The sequence below is a fragment of the Hippocampus comes genome, unplaced genomic scaffold, assembly GCF_001891065.2.
Source record: "Hippocampus comes isolate QL1 unplaced genomic scaffold, H_comes_QL1_v1.1 scaffold187, whole genome shotgun sequence".
In the NCBI taxonomy this organism is placed as follows: domain Eukaryota; kingdom Metazoa; phylum Chordata; class Actinopteri; order Syngnathiformes; family Syngnathidae; genus Hippocampus; species Hippocampus comes.
The window spans coordinates 784091-798244 of record NW_017828852.1 but is presented as its reverse complement, the minus strand read 5'-3'; the positions used below and the strand labels follow the sequence as shown (position 1 = coordinate 798244).

At 42.1% G+C, this 14154-nt stretch overlaps 1 protein-coding gene across 4 annotated transcripts in view; it reads left to right on the top strand.

Moving 5' to 3' along the window:
• copz2 (COPI coat complex subunit zeta 2) overlaps positions 1 to 10943 on the top strand; it is a 28132-nt gene extending 17189 nt beyond the window's left edge. The window contains exons 2-10 of one of the 4 annotated variants that reach the window (XM_019858624.1): positions 1309 to 1377; positions 1942 to 2026; positions 2452 to 2543; positions 4819 to 4874; positions 5131 to 5208; positions 5779 to 5830; positions 6870 to 6908; positions 9691 to 9723; positions 10421 to 10943. In XM_019858624.1, the coding sequence (XP_019714183.1) occupies positions 1309 to 1377; positions 1942 to 2026; positions 2452 to 2543; positions 4819 to 4874; positions 5131 to 5208; positions 5779 to 5830; positions 6870 to 6908; positions 9691 to 9723; positions 10421 to 10468 (552 nt within the window). In that variant the 3' untranslated portion in view covers positions 10469 to 10943. Of the gene's footprint in view, positions 1 to 1308; positions 1378 to 1941; positions 2027 to 2451; positions 2544 to 4818; positions 4875 to 5130; positions 5209 to 5778; positions 5831 to 5947; positions 6057 to 6869; positions 6909 to 9690; positions 9724 to 10420 lie in introns of those variants that run through there. The other 3 variants (XM_019858627.1, XM_019858625.1, XM_019858626.1) reach the window with 3 other exon arrangements.
• The last annotated feature ends 3211 nt before the right edge of the window (positions 10944 to 14154 follow it).

Sequence of the window (14154 nt, the reverse complement as noted above, 5' to 3'; positions counted from 1 at the left end):
TAAAAGACCAACAGGGGTGGGGAGGCGGGGAAAAAAAAAAAAAAAACATCCGGTCTCTTTACGTACACCTCACTCAGCCACTCTCTCCTTTTCTCCTCATCCATCCAGCCTTTTTTTTATTAGCCTGAAGGATGACTTCGGCTGGAAACTTTGCTTTCGGCAGCGTCTCCCTCTTAAAAATCACCATTGGTGGCAGTTTCTGTCCATTACCATGGCAACCAAGCACAACAGTAAAAGTGGACTTCTTGTGCCCCGTTGTGCGTGTTGCTACTGTGCTGGTCTCCTTCTCTACAGTGTGGTTCACCGGGATGTCGAAAGTGAGCGGCCAGCCATGATAGTGTGTTTTTACCGTATTGGCCTGAATATAAGACAATGTTTTTTGCATTGAAATAAGACTGAAAAAGTGTGGGTCGTCTTATATTCGGGTCGAGACATTATACCCATTCACGACGCTAGATGGCGCCAGATATCATTGAACCGAATGCTGAACTTGACTCCACAGGCCAAAGTGAACCCCTGTCACGATGAATAAAAATAAAAACAGCGGTAGCACGAAGAAGAAAAATAAAAAATAGCGGTAAGAAAGAAAAGAGAAGAAAATAATAGAAGCGATAACAGAAAATGGAGAAACATAGCGACAATCTGGAGAAAAGTGGGTCGAAGATCGGCCAGGATAACCGGTAGCTGAGGAGAAGTTATGATGTAATTTACATTTCAAAAACCAGAAGCCATTCATTTACGCAGGTGATTGCACTTTAGTTTACATATTTAAATGTTCAGATATTAAGATTTGAATGGGGCAAAATAACATGCTTTTTCTCTCAAATATATTGTTATAATCATTTGTTTCAGATGTACTGTAATTATTTTCTGTATAAAAATTAATTTGGTGTTCAAAAAGTCTTTTTTCAAACTTGAATCTTGAAAAAGAGGGGGTCGTCTTATAATCAGGGCCGTCTTATATTCGGGCCAATACGGTACTTCTGACGCCATATAGGGCAACTTTTGTTTCATATCAATTCAAATAAAGCATGTTCATCCTTTTGATATAAAATGTCAATCTCTGAAAACTGGTCAAGTGCAATCTGTCTGTAACAGCTTCAGGGTTGTCATGCTGCTGACTTGGAACTAAAACAAAATAATCATTCGCACTACATGAGAAGATGGCAGAAATGGAAAAGCAAGTTTTATATGGAGATCAGATGTTCATAAAACTTGCATGGGTGGCAGGAATGCTTCTCGCATCCTCGATGTTTTACTTCCTCTCTCTATGCAAAAATGAAACCTTTGCATCCTGCTTCTTTGCAGGAACCTTCCCTCTACACAGTGAAAGCTGTTTTCATTCTTGACAACGATGGCAACAGACTTCTCTCAAAGGTAAACCGAAAACCATAATAAACATTGAGAATAGGGTAATAAATACTGTGTGTGATTGGTTTTCGAACATTCTTTTACTATATCATAGTACGATACTAGACTAGAGGTTTCTGGAATATATGCAATGCAGTACAATACAACTTGGTTAATAAATTGTATATTGAAAGGCGTTTTAGTAGCGTGCTAACTTATCAAATGTATAGTACACACACCAGACTTGTGAGCAGGCACCATGGGATCGGTTCCCACTCAGTGACGGTGTGAATGGTCGTTTGCCTTGATGTGCCCTGCAACTGACTGGCGACCAGTTCAGGGTTTGGTCTGCCTTCCACCCAAAGTCAGCTGGGATAGGCTCCAGAAATTCCCCACGACCATGTTCAGGACAAGCGGTGTTGAAAATGGATAGATGGATATATCTTTATGTATCTCAAACACCACTTCAAAATGCCGCATGGTGTTTTATTGTATTTTTTGTTTTCATGAGAGGGGTCAAATATATTTAAGTGCTATATTTGCTCAACTGTTTTTTTAAATTCTTTCCATGTTCCGTCTGCCCTATCTTAGTACTATGACCCAGAGCTTTACCCCTCCATGAAGGACCAAAGGAACTTTGAGAAGAACATTTTCAACAAGACTCACAAAGCAGACAGTAGGTTACAATTTGTCATTTTCTGCTTTTTTTGTACACCGTGCTGCCTTTTGGAATTATATTGAATGTTGCGCTCGTTTTGTCAGATATTGTTGTCATTAAATTCAACACGTGCAAACATATTTCCACATCCGTATTACAAACAAAAAAATATTTCTGTAACTTGAAATGATTTTATAAAACAACAATACCTCAGTCTAATCATATTTAAGCAAGGCGGCTTGGTGGCTTACCGTTCAGTGGTCATGGTTTCAAATACAGGCTCAGGCCTTTGTGATTAAACGGGCTGACCTTACATGGAACTATTCAGTGATTACATAATGTACCACATATACTGTACCATATATATACTGGACTGTGTATATTTTGTTATGATTTAATTTTTCACTATGCCCCCCCCCTTTCTGACCACCCAACCCCCCCAGATGAAATAGCTTTCCTGGAGGGAATGACGATCGTCTATAAAAGCAGCATAGACCTTTTCCTCTATGTGGTCGGAAGCTGTCAAGAGAATGAGGTAGGATGCATTCCCAATTCCAATCCGCCCTTACAACCGTGAGTATGGATTCTTGCAGGATCCTCTCCTTGAGCAGTTGGCTTCTCTCTGCCTGTTGAACAAACAATCTGAGCTTCATTGATCATTCTAATCTTCTCTGGAAACACTCATCGTTCTACCACACAAATGAAGCCCACCCAAATAAGCAAGGTAGCTCATTGCTTGCTGACAACATCCAACACACTATCCAGACACTGCCACACGAATGACTGCTGTCTACCTGTCAATGACCACTGTCAGTGGTTCCCTCTCTCTCTGCACTGGCTGTACCATCTCTTACAAAACCTTTCCACCTGCCATGCTTCCCCTACAGTCCCCTGCGCACACTGTTGCCTATTATTTCAATTAGAGCAGGGGTGTCCCAACTCGGTCCTTGGAGGCTGCTGTCCTGCCTGTTTTCCATCTGGATCTAGTCTGCTCCACTGGTCTCATCATTCAGCAAACCACCAGTTTCAACTACAGCTACCACATCTACCACCTGGCCATCATTTTTGATACCCACCTTCCCACTCCAGTTCCAAAAGAAAAATGTGTAGTATCCTTCTGAAACATCACATCCATCCAGCTCCAAAATTTCTCAGCCTCGCTTATAGCCCCCCCCCCCCCCCACCCCCCTCCACACCCATTTCAAGCAACTTTCCCTCCACTTGCCTTGATCAATTAGCCCCCTTAAACGAAACAGCTTCCTTTAAATACTCAGCTCCCTGGTTCTCTCCTGACTTTCACCACCGAAAATCCAGAAACCGCCATTTTGACAGACATTCCGACTCACAGTATCTACAAGCATACATTGACGACCTTCCACTTGACAAATCCGCCTTTATCCATGCCCTCATCACCTATGACTCAAAACTCATCCACATCAGCTCAAATAACCAAAAAGTTCTTTTTTCCACCGTGAGCAAACTCACCAACCCTCGTGATAGCACCTCCAACTCAGACATTGGTGATAAATGCAAGTCCCTTCTCCTGTTCTTCCAATGTAGGTTGACTCCATTTACAACTCCCTGGATGCACGCAGGCAGTTGGTGACACAAGATGAAGCCCTTGGCCAAACCATCAATCATGTGTGTTCAAGGGTCAAAAACACAGCAGTGATTTTGAAAATATCGCAAGAGATGCTCCAGCGATCCTAGGAAGAGAAACAAGCACACACCTGAAAATATATATAGCATGGGAAAAGAAGCTAAAATGCTAAATGCTAAAATGCTCCCGAAGTTGAAACTAACTATGAGAACCTATTCTCTGGGCTTGGCTGCTTACACAGCATCAAAATAGACCCTGAAATAAGACCAGTGTTACCTGCACCCAGAAGGATCCCAGTTGCTCTGTAATTGAACAGCTGTAATTAAACAGCTTCACAAAATGGAGCGGTCGGATGTAATCACAACGCAACATGAGTCAATGCGGTGGGCGAACAGTATGGTGACTGTAGTCAGGCCCAAGAAGAAAATCATTTTTATTTTCCAGTAGCACAATGTCCACTGTACTGACCAACGTTTTGGAAAAGCAGGGCTTCTTTTGGTGCTCAATTTTGGCTAGATGTCAGGGAATTCACCCGGACAGCTTGAACTTTGAATGAAAAGACTCGACTCAACTCAACTCAGGAACAGATTGTCTTTTGCTGATCAGCAAAGAAGGCGAAGTTCCTCACACAAGTCGTGTTGCCTCTCAGATCGAAAACCCCACCTTCGCACCCCCTCTGACCACTTTTTATTCACAGGATATGCAAAATGCAAGTAACATATCAGAAACAACATTCCTCTTTAATTTGCATGTCACGCATCCCAGCTCAGCCCACCGATATGCCCCTCAGTGGACACCTGGAGGCCAAAACATCTTCCGGTGCAAACAATGGATACCTTGTGAATTCCATGGGTAGATTTCGCATGAATTGAGACACTGTAACAAACTGAATGACATCTTCTCATGCTGCCCTCCCGAAGTTGAACCTTCCTGTCTATATTATCAATTAATGAGGCCTTGGCTTCATTCAGCTCAAGTTAGCCCTTTTTTCTATGTGCTCCATTGTGTACAAGCTGTGAGAACATACGCATTCGAGGTCAATCAAGCATATACTGAAATAAAACTTTGAAGCATGATCATATTAAGTTTGTCTTTCTCCATCACTAGATTAACCAAAATGTTGGATTTCCACGGATTGTCCTCTTGTAACACATTAACGCCACCATAAATAGGTCATTCTAAACTGATTTTTCTTTTTCTTTTCCTCAAGTTGATGCTGATGTCTGTACTCAACTGCCTATTTGACTGCCTCAATCAAATCCTGAGGTAATTAATCCACATATTCTGAGTATTTTACTGTAAGTCAGTGACATGGTGTATTTGATTTTGATCATGGCAAAGTAATTAGCTCTTGGAGGAGAGTAGGTGCATCACAAGCTGTACATTAGCCAAACGTGAAAATGGTTGAACGTGGTGGAATTTTGCACCTATCCAAACTGCTTAAATGTTAGAAATCAGAGAAACCCTACTCAACTCAATCATGAACATGCATTTGAATGAATTAATTTGTTGTTTTCTACAGGAAAAATGTGGAGCGTAGGTGTTTCCTGGAAAACATGGAAGGCGCCTTTCTCATTGTTGATGAAATCATTGATGGGGGGTAAGAATCCTGATATCCATAATAAATATATATATTTTTTTCCCCCACACACTTTTATTTAGCGCTTTCACAACAGCTGCAGCTGTAACAAAGCGCTCATCAGAACATTCAACATGAAAGAACAAAAATACAACAGAACACAAAACATCAACAATACGACAACCATAAAAACTATTCCCAGGTACACTTGTTGGATCTAAAACAACAGTCATGAAAATACATTGGAGAGTCCTGATTCGACGGCTCTAGCCCCATGTCAATGTTCAAAACACCAAAGCAATAAAGATTACTCCACTTCATGGCCTTTTCTACAGGATTACCAGTTTTTGGGTCACCGGCGCTATTAGAAAAGCAAGTTTCATCCCCGAGTTGAACCGCCACCACGAGTGGATAAATACGCATCTGCGACATAAACAATAGGCCCATAAAACTCTGGTGGCATAACTGCCTGTGACAATAATATATATATTTTCTAAATATTGTAGTTCATTCACAATGTCGGATACATATCGGTTTGTCTTGACTATCATTCTACAAAAGTAACTGAATTGAAGTTTATTCTTTTTATAGAGTGATCCTGGAGAGTGACGCACAACAAGTCCTCCAAAAGGTCAATTATAGGGTAAGTTCTTGCTCTGAAAATCCCACTCTCATAATTGGCCTCTTCTCTTTTCTTATTGTTATCCTTCCTTTAAACTCTACAATTTATCTTCTCCTTGTCGTCTTTGGTTGGCATCAGCTTGTGTCAGAGCCTGCCTATGGTTTTGTCCTATTTGATCACATCACTGGTAACCTCCAGGCACAAACAGACAAGAACCAGCTGCTCTAGACAGAGAAAACCAGGGTGAGAAAGGTAGTCCAGTGGAGAGAGGATGGATGCATGGTCATAGAGTGCCATGACTAACAAAAGCTGAAAGGTTAATACTTGGGATGCGTATCCCTTCTTAATACTGTCTTGGGTTTGTGAAATCACTTTGGAAAAAAAAACATCGAGACCTGCTCGAAGATAAATTGCTCCGTCTTAAAAGGCCATCGCACTGAGCGACGAAGTTTGCAAGTGTGTGCGCAACTTGCGAATGTATTATTATTTTGTTTTGTGGTCAGGGTTCGTTCAAGGTCGCAAAGACGTTCACCAACAATTTTAATGGTCTCAAACACTTTTTTTTTTCCATATCACAAAGAAACATGGATCATGTTCAAAATTTGACGGCGGCATGAAAACCTCTTTTGCAACCATTAAAACTATTTGGGAATGTCTGGCAAACGTCTTTGCAACTGTTTGCAACATTAAGCAAACCCTGACAATTAAACATTTGTTACGTGCGCACAGGCTTAACTTAAGGTCTACACCGGCTACTCTGCAGTTTTTGGTCATTTCTACCACTGAGGTACTTAATCACTTGAAATAGTAATTTAAGGCCTTGGCAAAACAAATCAATAAATCAATCATTGTGTGTCGTTTTGAATACATTCTTTGATATTTTTATGTCTTGAGCATGTGGTGGCCTGAGATGCAAACCTGTGTGGAAATATTTTGACTGCTTACTGCTAATATAAGCCAATAAATATGATTGATTTTACCCTTGTAAAGATTTCTGTGCTTTACATCTTCTGTTTTTTTCTGTTTGTTACCATATCTTTGTTTCTTTTCATTTTTATAGGTTGATGAAAGTTCATTATCTGAACAAAGTGTCGCACAGGTAACACACACACACACACACGCATGCACACACACACACACTCACACATGCAAACATGCAACTAAACTTGCTGTGTTGGTCAGGAGCAGCATTTTACATAGCGTTACTAGTTTAACTGCATTTCTCAGTCACATGTGCATAATGGGGTCGGCATGGTGGAGACTGGTTAGCACATCCGCCTCACAGAGCAGAGGTCGTAGGTTCGAATCCGGGCTCCGACCTTCCTGTGTGGAGTTTCCATGTTTACCCCGTGCCTGCGTTAGTTTTCTCTGGGTATTTCAGTTTCCGCCCATATACCAAAAACATGCACGGTAGGTTAGTGTGGAACACTCCAAATTGTCCCGAGGTGTGATTGTGAGTGTGAATGTTTGTTTGTGTATGGTTGTTTCCAAATTCACAGGCTGTGTCCTTGGAAAGCTGTATTTTTCAGCTGCATGATGTCACCTCCGGCATAACTCGACCGCACACGGTTTCCATATTTCGAGAGAGACAATTCGCAGGCTGGGTCCTTTGATGCCTTTAAAGGCTCCTCCTTATGTAGCCTCCATGGACCGCATGAACAGTGGTGAATTTGCACAGGCTTAATGTGAATTTGGACACCGCATGCGGTCGAGTAGCGACAGAAGTGACGTCGTGGCCGAAAATGTGTCCTTTGGAAGACCCAGCCTGTTAATTTGGACACAGCCTATGTGTGCCCTGCGATTGGCTGGCAACCAGTTCAAGGGTGTACCCCACCTATAATGCCCGAGACGATACAAAGTCTGCATCACAGCAGACACTGCACTGATCTGCCTGTCGATCTCTCGCTCCCTCCTGCCCTCACTCGTGAACAAGACCCCATGTTACTTAACTCCTCCACTTGGGGTGAGATCATAACCTCGACCTGGAGAGGGCACTCCACCCTTTTCTAACTGAAGACCATTGTTTCAGATTTGGAGGTACTGATTTTCATCCCCAACGCTTCACACTCTGTTGCAAACTGCTCCAGTGAGAGCTGGAGATCCCGGCTTGAAGAAGCCACCAGCACCACATCACGTGCAAAAAGTAGAGATGCAATACTGAGGCCACCAAACCGGACCCCCTCAACGCCTCAGCTGCGCCTAGACATTCTGTCCATAAAGCTTATGAACAGAATCGGTGACAAAAGGCTACCTTGGTGGAGTCCAACCCCCAGTGGACACGATTCTGACTTACTGCCGGCAATTCGAACCAAACTCTGACATTGGTGGAGCACCCCTTACAGAACTCCCCGAGGAACACGGTCGAATGCCTTCACCAAGTCCACAATGCACATGTCGACTGGTTGGGCGAGATCCCATGTAACCTCAAGGACCTTGCGAAGGGTGTAGAGCTGGTGCACTGTTCCACGGCCAGGACGAAAACCGCACTGCTCCTTGTGAATCTGAGACTCGACCTCCGATGGACCCTCCTCTCCAGCACCCCTGATAAGATTTACCAGGGAGGCTAACGAGTGTGATCCCTCTGTAGTGAGAACACACCCTCCGGTCCCCCTTCTGAAAAAGAGGGACCACCACCCCGGTCTGCCAATCAAGAGGCACTGTCCCCGATGACCAGGCGATGTTGCAGAGGCGTGTCAACCAAGACAGCCCCACCACATCCATAGCCTTGAGGAACTCAGGGCAGATCTCATCCACCCCGGGGGCTTTACCACCGAGGAGCTTTTTAACCATGTCAGTGACTTCAACCCCAGAGATGGGAGAGCCCACCTAGGAGTCCTCAGACTCTGCTTCCTCGAAGGAAAGCATGTTGGTGGAGTTGAGGAGGTCTTGGAAGTATTTTGCCCACCGACTCACATGCCCCGAGTTGAGGTCAGCCGCGCCCCATCTCCACTGTACACAGTGTTAATGGTGCACTGCTTCCCACTTCTGAGATGTTGGACGGTGGACCAGAATTTCTCCAGAGCTGTCCAGATGTCGGCTTCCATGGCCTCAAAGAACTCTTCCCACGCCTGAGTTTTTGCCTCGGTGACCGCCGAAGCCACACGCCGCCTGGGCAGCCGGTAGCCGTGAGCTGCCTCTGGAGTCCCTCTGGCCCTAAAGGCCTGGTAGGACTCCCCCTTCAGCTAGACGGTATCCCTTACTGCCGGTGTCCACCAGCGAGTTTGGGGGTTGCCACCACGACAGGCACTGACCACCTTACGACCACAACTTCGATTGGCTGCCTTGACAAGAGAGGCACGGAACATGGTGCACTCTGACTCAAAAGCTCTGCCGGAGGTGGGTGTTGAAACACCTTCTGACAGGGGATTCTGCCAGACGCTCCTCAAAAAACCCTCACAATCAGTTTGGGTCTGCCAGGTCGGACCGGACGATAAGTACAAACAATGCATTTGAATAACTTGATAACTTGGTCACAGTAATGAGTCAACAGTCTTCATCTTGCTGAACAACCTACCGAATAATAGCGGTTGAAAGCATGACATGTAAGCAGCGCTGGCATAATCAAGTGCACAAGAGGCTGACTAATCTCCGTTGCGCTAATACTCGTGCTTGCTAATTCGAACCGCCTTTAGTCATTATCGCAGTGCAAGTATAACAGCGCTAAAACAAAAAAAGAATCGTTTGCTATAGCTTTATTCTATTCCGCTCTTCCAGAATGCTAACGTTCTTGATTGCCTATGCCTGTAGCTCTTTGCTTACAAGCAGGAATCTACATTTTCATTGTTTCTTGTGTTTGTATTTTCCTTGCCTGTAGAGCATTTTGAGATTGTTTGTCCAAATGCCTCACATTTCTGTTTTTCCGTTTCTCTAACTCTTGTCAGCACTTTACTGAGAAATTGGCTCTGACGACTAACGTAAGTCTTTACTCACCTCACAGTAATCTACACTGTCGTATAATTCATGTACTGTGTTTTAATCCCGTTGCATATTCGAGAATTATTTAAATCATGACTAACTTCCAAAGTTTTGAATGGTTAGTTGCATTGTAAAAGGCATTGCGTTATTAGGAATTGCATTTCTTCTGGCCATGTTGACTGTATTTATTTGATCTTCTGTACATTGAAGCACCTTGTCAAAAAATGCCAGGTATCAGGCTCACTTGACTTCTATGCAGTACCGTAATAATAGATCAGTGTGGAGACAGTCTGTCTTTTTAGACATGCTGAGTTAGAGCAGTACGCTTTGTTTGCAGCTATAGTCACATTTGTGAAATTCAAGTGTTTCAATGTACTGTAGCAAAGTGTGTGTGCTGAGATTTTCCCAAGCAAATTGAGTTGCCGAGAGTCAAACGAGAGATTGAGTCAGCTTTTTTTTTTAAATTTTATTAGTATGTAACTGCTACTAATTTAAAACGGTCCGCTTTGGTTCTTCTGCCTTGGCGATTGCTCGGTGAATACAAATTATGGTCAGTGTGACATCTAGTGGTTAGGGCTTGTTATGGCGATACATAGACTCCTCTTGCAGCGTGTCAAGAAATGCAGTATAGACAAACAGAAATGTCTGTGATGATGCGGAATCATGTAACCCATGACCTCTTTGTGATTCTTCCAGGTTCTGCAATCAGCCAAGGAGCAGATCAAATGGTCCATACTGAAATAACAGGAGATGTCAAGCGATGTCGAGGCAGTTTCAACAACATGTATTTAACCCGTAGTTTAGTGACCACTTGAATTGTTTTTGATTTTTGTAGGTCTGTGTTCACTGAAATAACTTGAGATTAACCAGAGTGGGGCTTGGGCAAGTCACATCCGATCTTGTGTTTGCTGTTGCAAAAATAAGGCATACATAGAAAAGAAGACTAACCTACCTGTGCGATTCATGGAGGTTGTTCTGTTACGTTCTGGGGCAGCTTTACAACATTTGGCACAAGGTGTCTTAAAGGGGCGAGTTGGTCAAAGATAATATGACAGGATTTTGGTTGACGGATTGGGTCCAATCTTGAAAGTGAGTTGTTCAAAAGGGAAAGCAGGATTCTGAAATGGAATCATGAAATCCAATCTTAGTTTAAGTGTGGATCAAATCTTCAATTTGTGGTGTTCAAAGTGTTTCAGTCGGAGGTGGATATCATATTAAAGATTATCCTGATCCCAACGGGGTAGTATTTCAAGGTGGATTTCTGGAATAAAATGTTGCAAAACTTGGTCACATAATAAATTTATATCATTTGTGGTACTTACTTGTATTCATAGTCTGCACTTGATTTGTTCAACTGTTACAGTGATGAAGCAGATAAATCCTTAATCCTTACAATATAGCCATGTTAAAAATTTATATATATATATATATATACATATATATATATTTATCTTTTCCCCATGAAATAAACCCCCAGATAGATTCTAGTAAGAAAGATGATTCAGTTTTTCTGTTATTTATCTTCGTAATTTCCAAAAAAACAACATTCTGTATTTTGTTAACTATTGGAAATGTAGCCCCCCGCCTTTTTTTTGTGGAAACTTCCAATTTATTCAAAATGAACTTATGTTTATTTGTTGCTGTGGCTCAGATGAGTGTTTATTAAAGAAATTACAAATCGAAGTGGATGTTTGTTTCTTTTGTGTTGTCTCAAAATCAAAGAGACTTCAAGTGACCCACTGTAGGCTTTTCGACCCGTTGTTCTCTATATTGGAGGTTGCCCACATGAAAATGGTTGCCCCATTTCCAGCATGAGTAATCCAGATTTGAATATCTTGAAAACCATGTATCTGGACCAGAGTGATCCAATCCAATATTGTTTTGAAAAATTGGCATAAAATAATTACTTGATTCTGGATAGCAAAAAAATTGGATCATTTTGATCAAATTACATGTTTTGGTCTCAGAAGCAACTAAACTTCAGTTTCAGTCCGGTCAAGACACCCTTCACAGCTGGAGCAGTTTGATTACTCAGAGTGGGCTGAAATGTTGACAGTATACAACAGAATCCGCAGTTCAGAAAATTAAAAATTTTATTGTTTGAAAGTGAATCAGTCAATTGTGACAATGCAAGATACATGCAAAATAACCAGAAAACGAATCAAGGCCGTTCAGAAGTAATACTGATTTACAACAAAGATTTTTGCATTAAAAAAAAAAAACAAAGCATTAATTGAAAGTATAAAAATACACTGAAAAATACAGAGTTGCACAGGGGGCTGATTAGTTTCATGAGGTGCCTTTCAATCTTACAATTTGAAAACAGCTATTTCAGTGCAAAAAAAAAAAATAATTCAACAGGCTTTTCAGGCCAACTACTGTATTTCTTAAAGTCCATTTGTGATTTGTTTGTTTTTCCAAAGGATGTCACACGACATCACAAAGTAATTGTCATGATAAATACAAAGTGAACTGTGGAACATCTGGCTGCGCACACCAGAGAGAAACTACACGCAATGAAATATTCGTGCCCGCATCCTCTTTTGTGAATGATGACTGTTGAGAATGGTGTCCACAAACTTTGCTGAATGCTCAATCGTCACTCCTGTTTTGATAAACTATTAAGCACAAACAATCAATGGCTTGACTATATCCAACCGCATGTTGCTTCTGCAAGTGCACATACACAAGGGTTATTTATATTTACTAGAGTGGCTTGAAAGTAAATAGCACTTAATAGCGTGGAAGCATTAAACAACTTATCATACAAACACTCGTTAATTTGAGAGAAAACTGGTCGAGCACACGGCTGAATTTCCAAATGTTTTTCCGATTGTGGTGATGCGCAACTACACGAAATGACGAAACGGTATTCAAGCAAAACTCAAAAGCACACACAGAGTGAACATGCAAGCAGACAACAGAGACATCAAGTTTTATTTTTCGGGTCAATTTCATTTGATGGCAGACTTCTCTCATCTCATCGAGAAACAATCTGGAGGGTTGACGTTTAACTGAAAAGCCAGTTGATATCAACCATTCGCCTATCAAATACCATCTTTCAACATCCTGTCAAATATTAAATCGCAAATGTTGACCAAAATTACATTCGAAGATCTCAGATTGAGGTGACAGGATTAACGCTAAAGTGAGGCTGATGAAGTTTTGTTCCCAAGATCTGGAGGGAAATAAAAAAACAATAAAAAAAAAACCCCATGAACTCAAAAGTACCCTTTGCTACACCCAGTTATACTTTTTTAATTTGGTTTCGCTGTGCATATTGAATATCAGTGTTTCAGACTTCGCTTTTCAAAACGGGAAGGCAGGAAATTATGGCATCAGTCATTCAAACTTGGGAGATTCATCGATTCAAAACGTGGGCCTTTTGTTACAAGACTTGGCTTTAGGTTCGACAACAAAATTGTCGCCTATGTTTTGACGCGGGGAAAAACCAACTTCACATTATCCCAACAAAGACGATTACGTTTCAAAGCACCGTATTGGGTGAAAAAGACAGTACAGATAAGCTTAGTTGAGTCGCCACATTGGAAATGATGGCATCAACGGCACAGCAACTAACTCGTGGTCACTGTGTTTAGGCCACTAGACATACGTACACGGCCTTGGTATAAAAAAATTAATAGGAGGGGGACAGGGTAGCTGGTGGCAATGGGACAAAGGCGATTTACCGTATTTTCACGACCATACGGCGCACCGTATTTTAAAAGATACAGGTGCTATTTCTGTATGGATCATATACACAAGGCTACTTGTATTAGTGGACGCAGGCATGGCAAAACACACTCCAGCTTAAAAAAATACGGTCTCATGCATGCACGCGAGTGTATGTTTTTAAAAAGGCAGCGGGAACAAAACTGAGGTTGAATGTACTTTATTGAAGTATTTACCAATGTATTTCATATTAATTTTTTGGATTCTCATCTTCTGTATCTGAAACGAACAGCTGGGCAAGTTCACTCGCCGTCGTCGGCGGTCTCGTTGCTGTGCGGCCCCTCAAAAATGAAGTTGTCCTCAGTTACGTCCGACATTCCTCTATATAAGCGGCGTGTCGGTGCAACATCAGTCTGTCAAACGAAGCGCTCATCGAAGTCGCGCAGCATTCACCGGTTTTGGAACTCGGTGCATACATATATCATTCGGTGCCCCGTCCATTTGGGAGAAAATTTCAGACTTTTAAGTGTGCCTTATGGTCGTGGAAATACGGTACATCGTGAGAATTTCTGCCATCTTCATTTGTCTTGCACACACACGCCTTTAGTCAAGAGACCAATTTGTTTGCCAGCGCTTGGCCGACGTGAATTGACGGCTCTGCACATGCTGCGTGAGACTGAGTAACAGCTTTGATTGTTTCATTTCATCACCATTTTGGGCTATTCACAACTTCTGGCAAGAAAGCGGAACACTTTAAA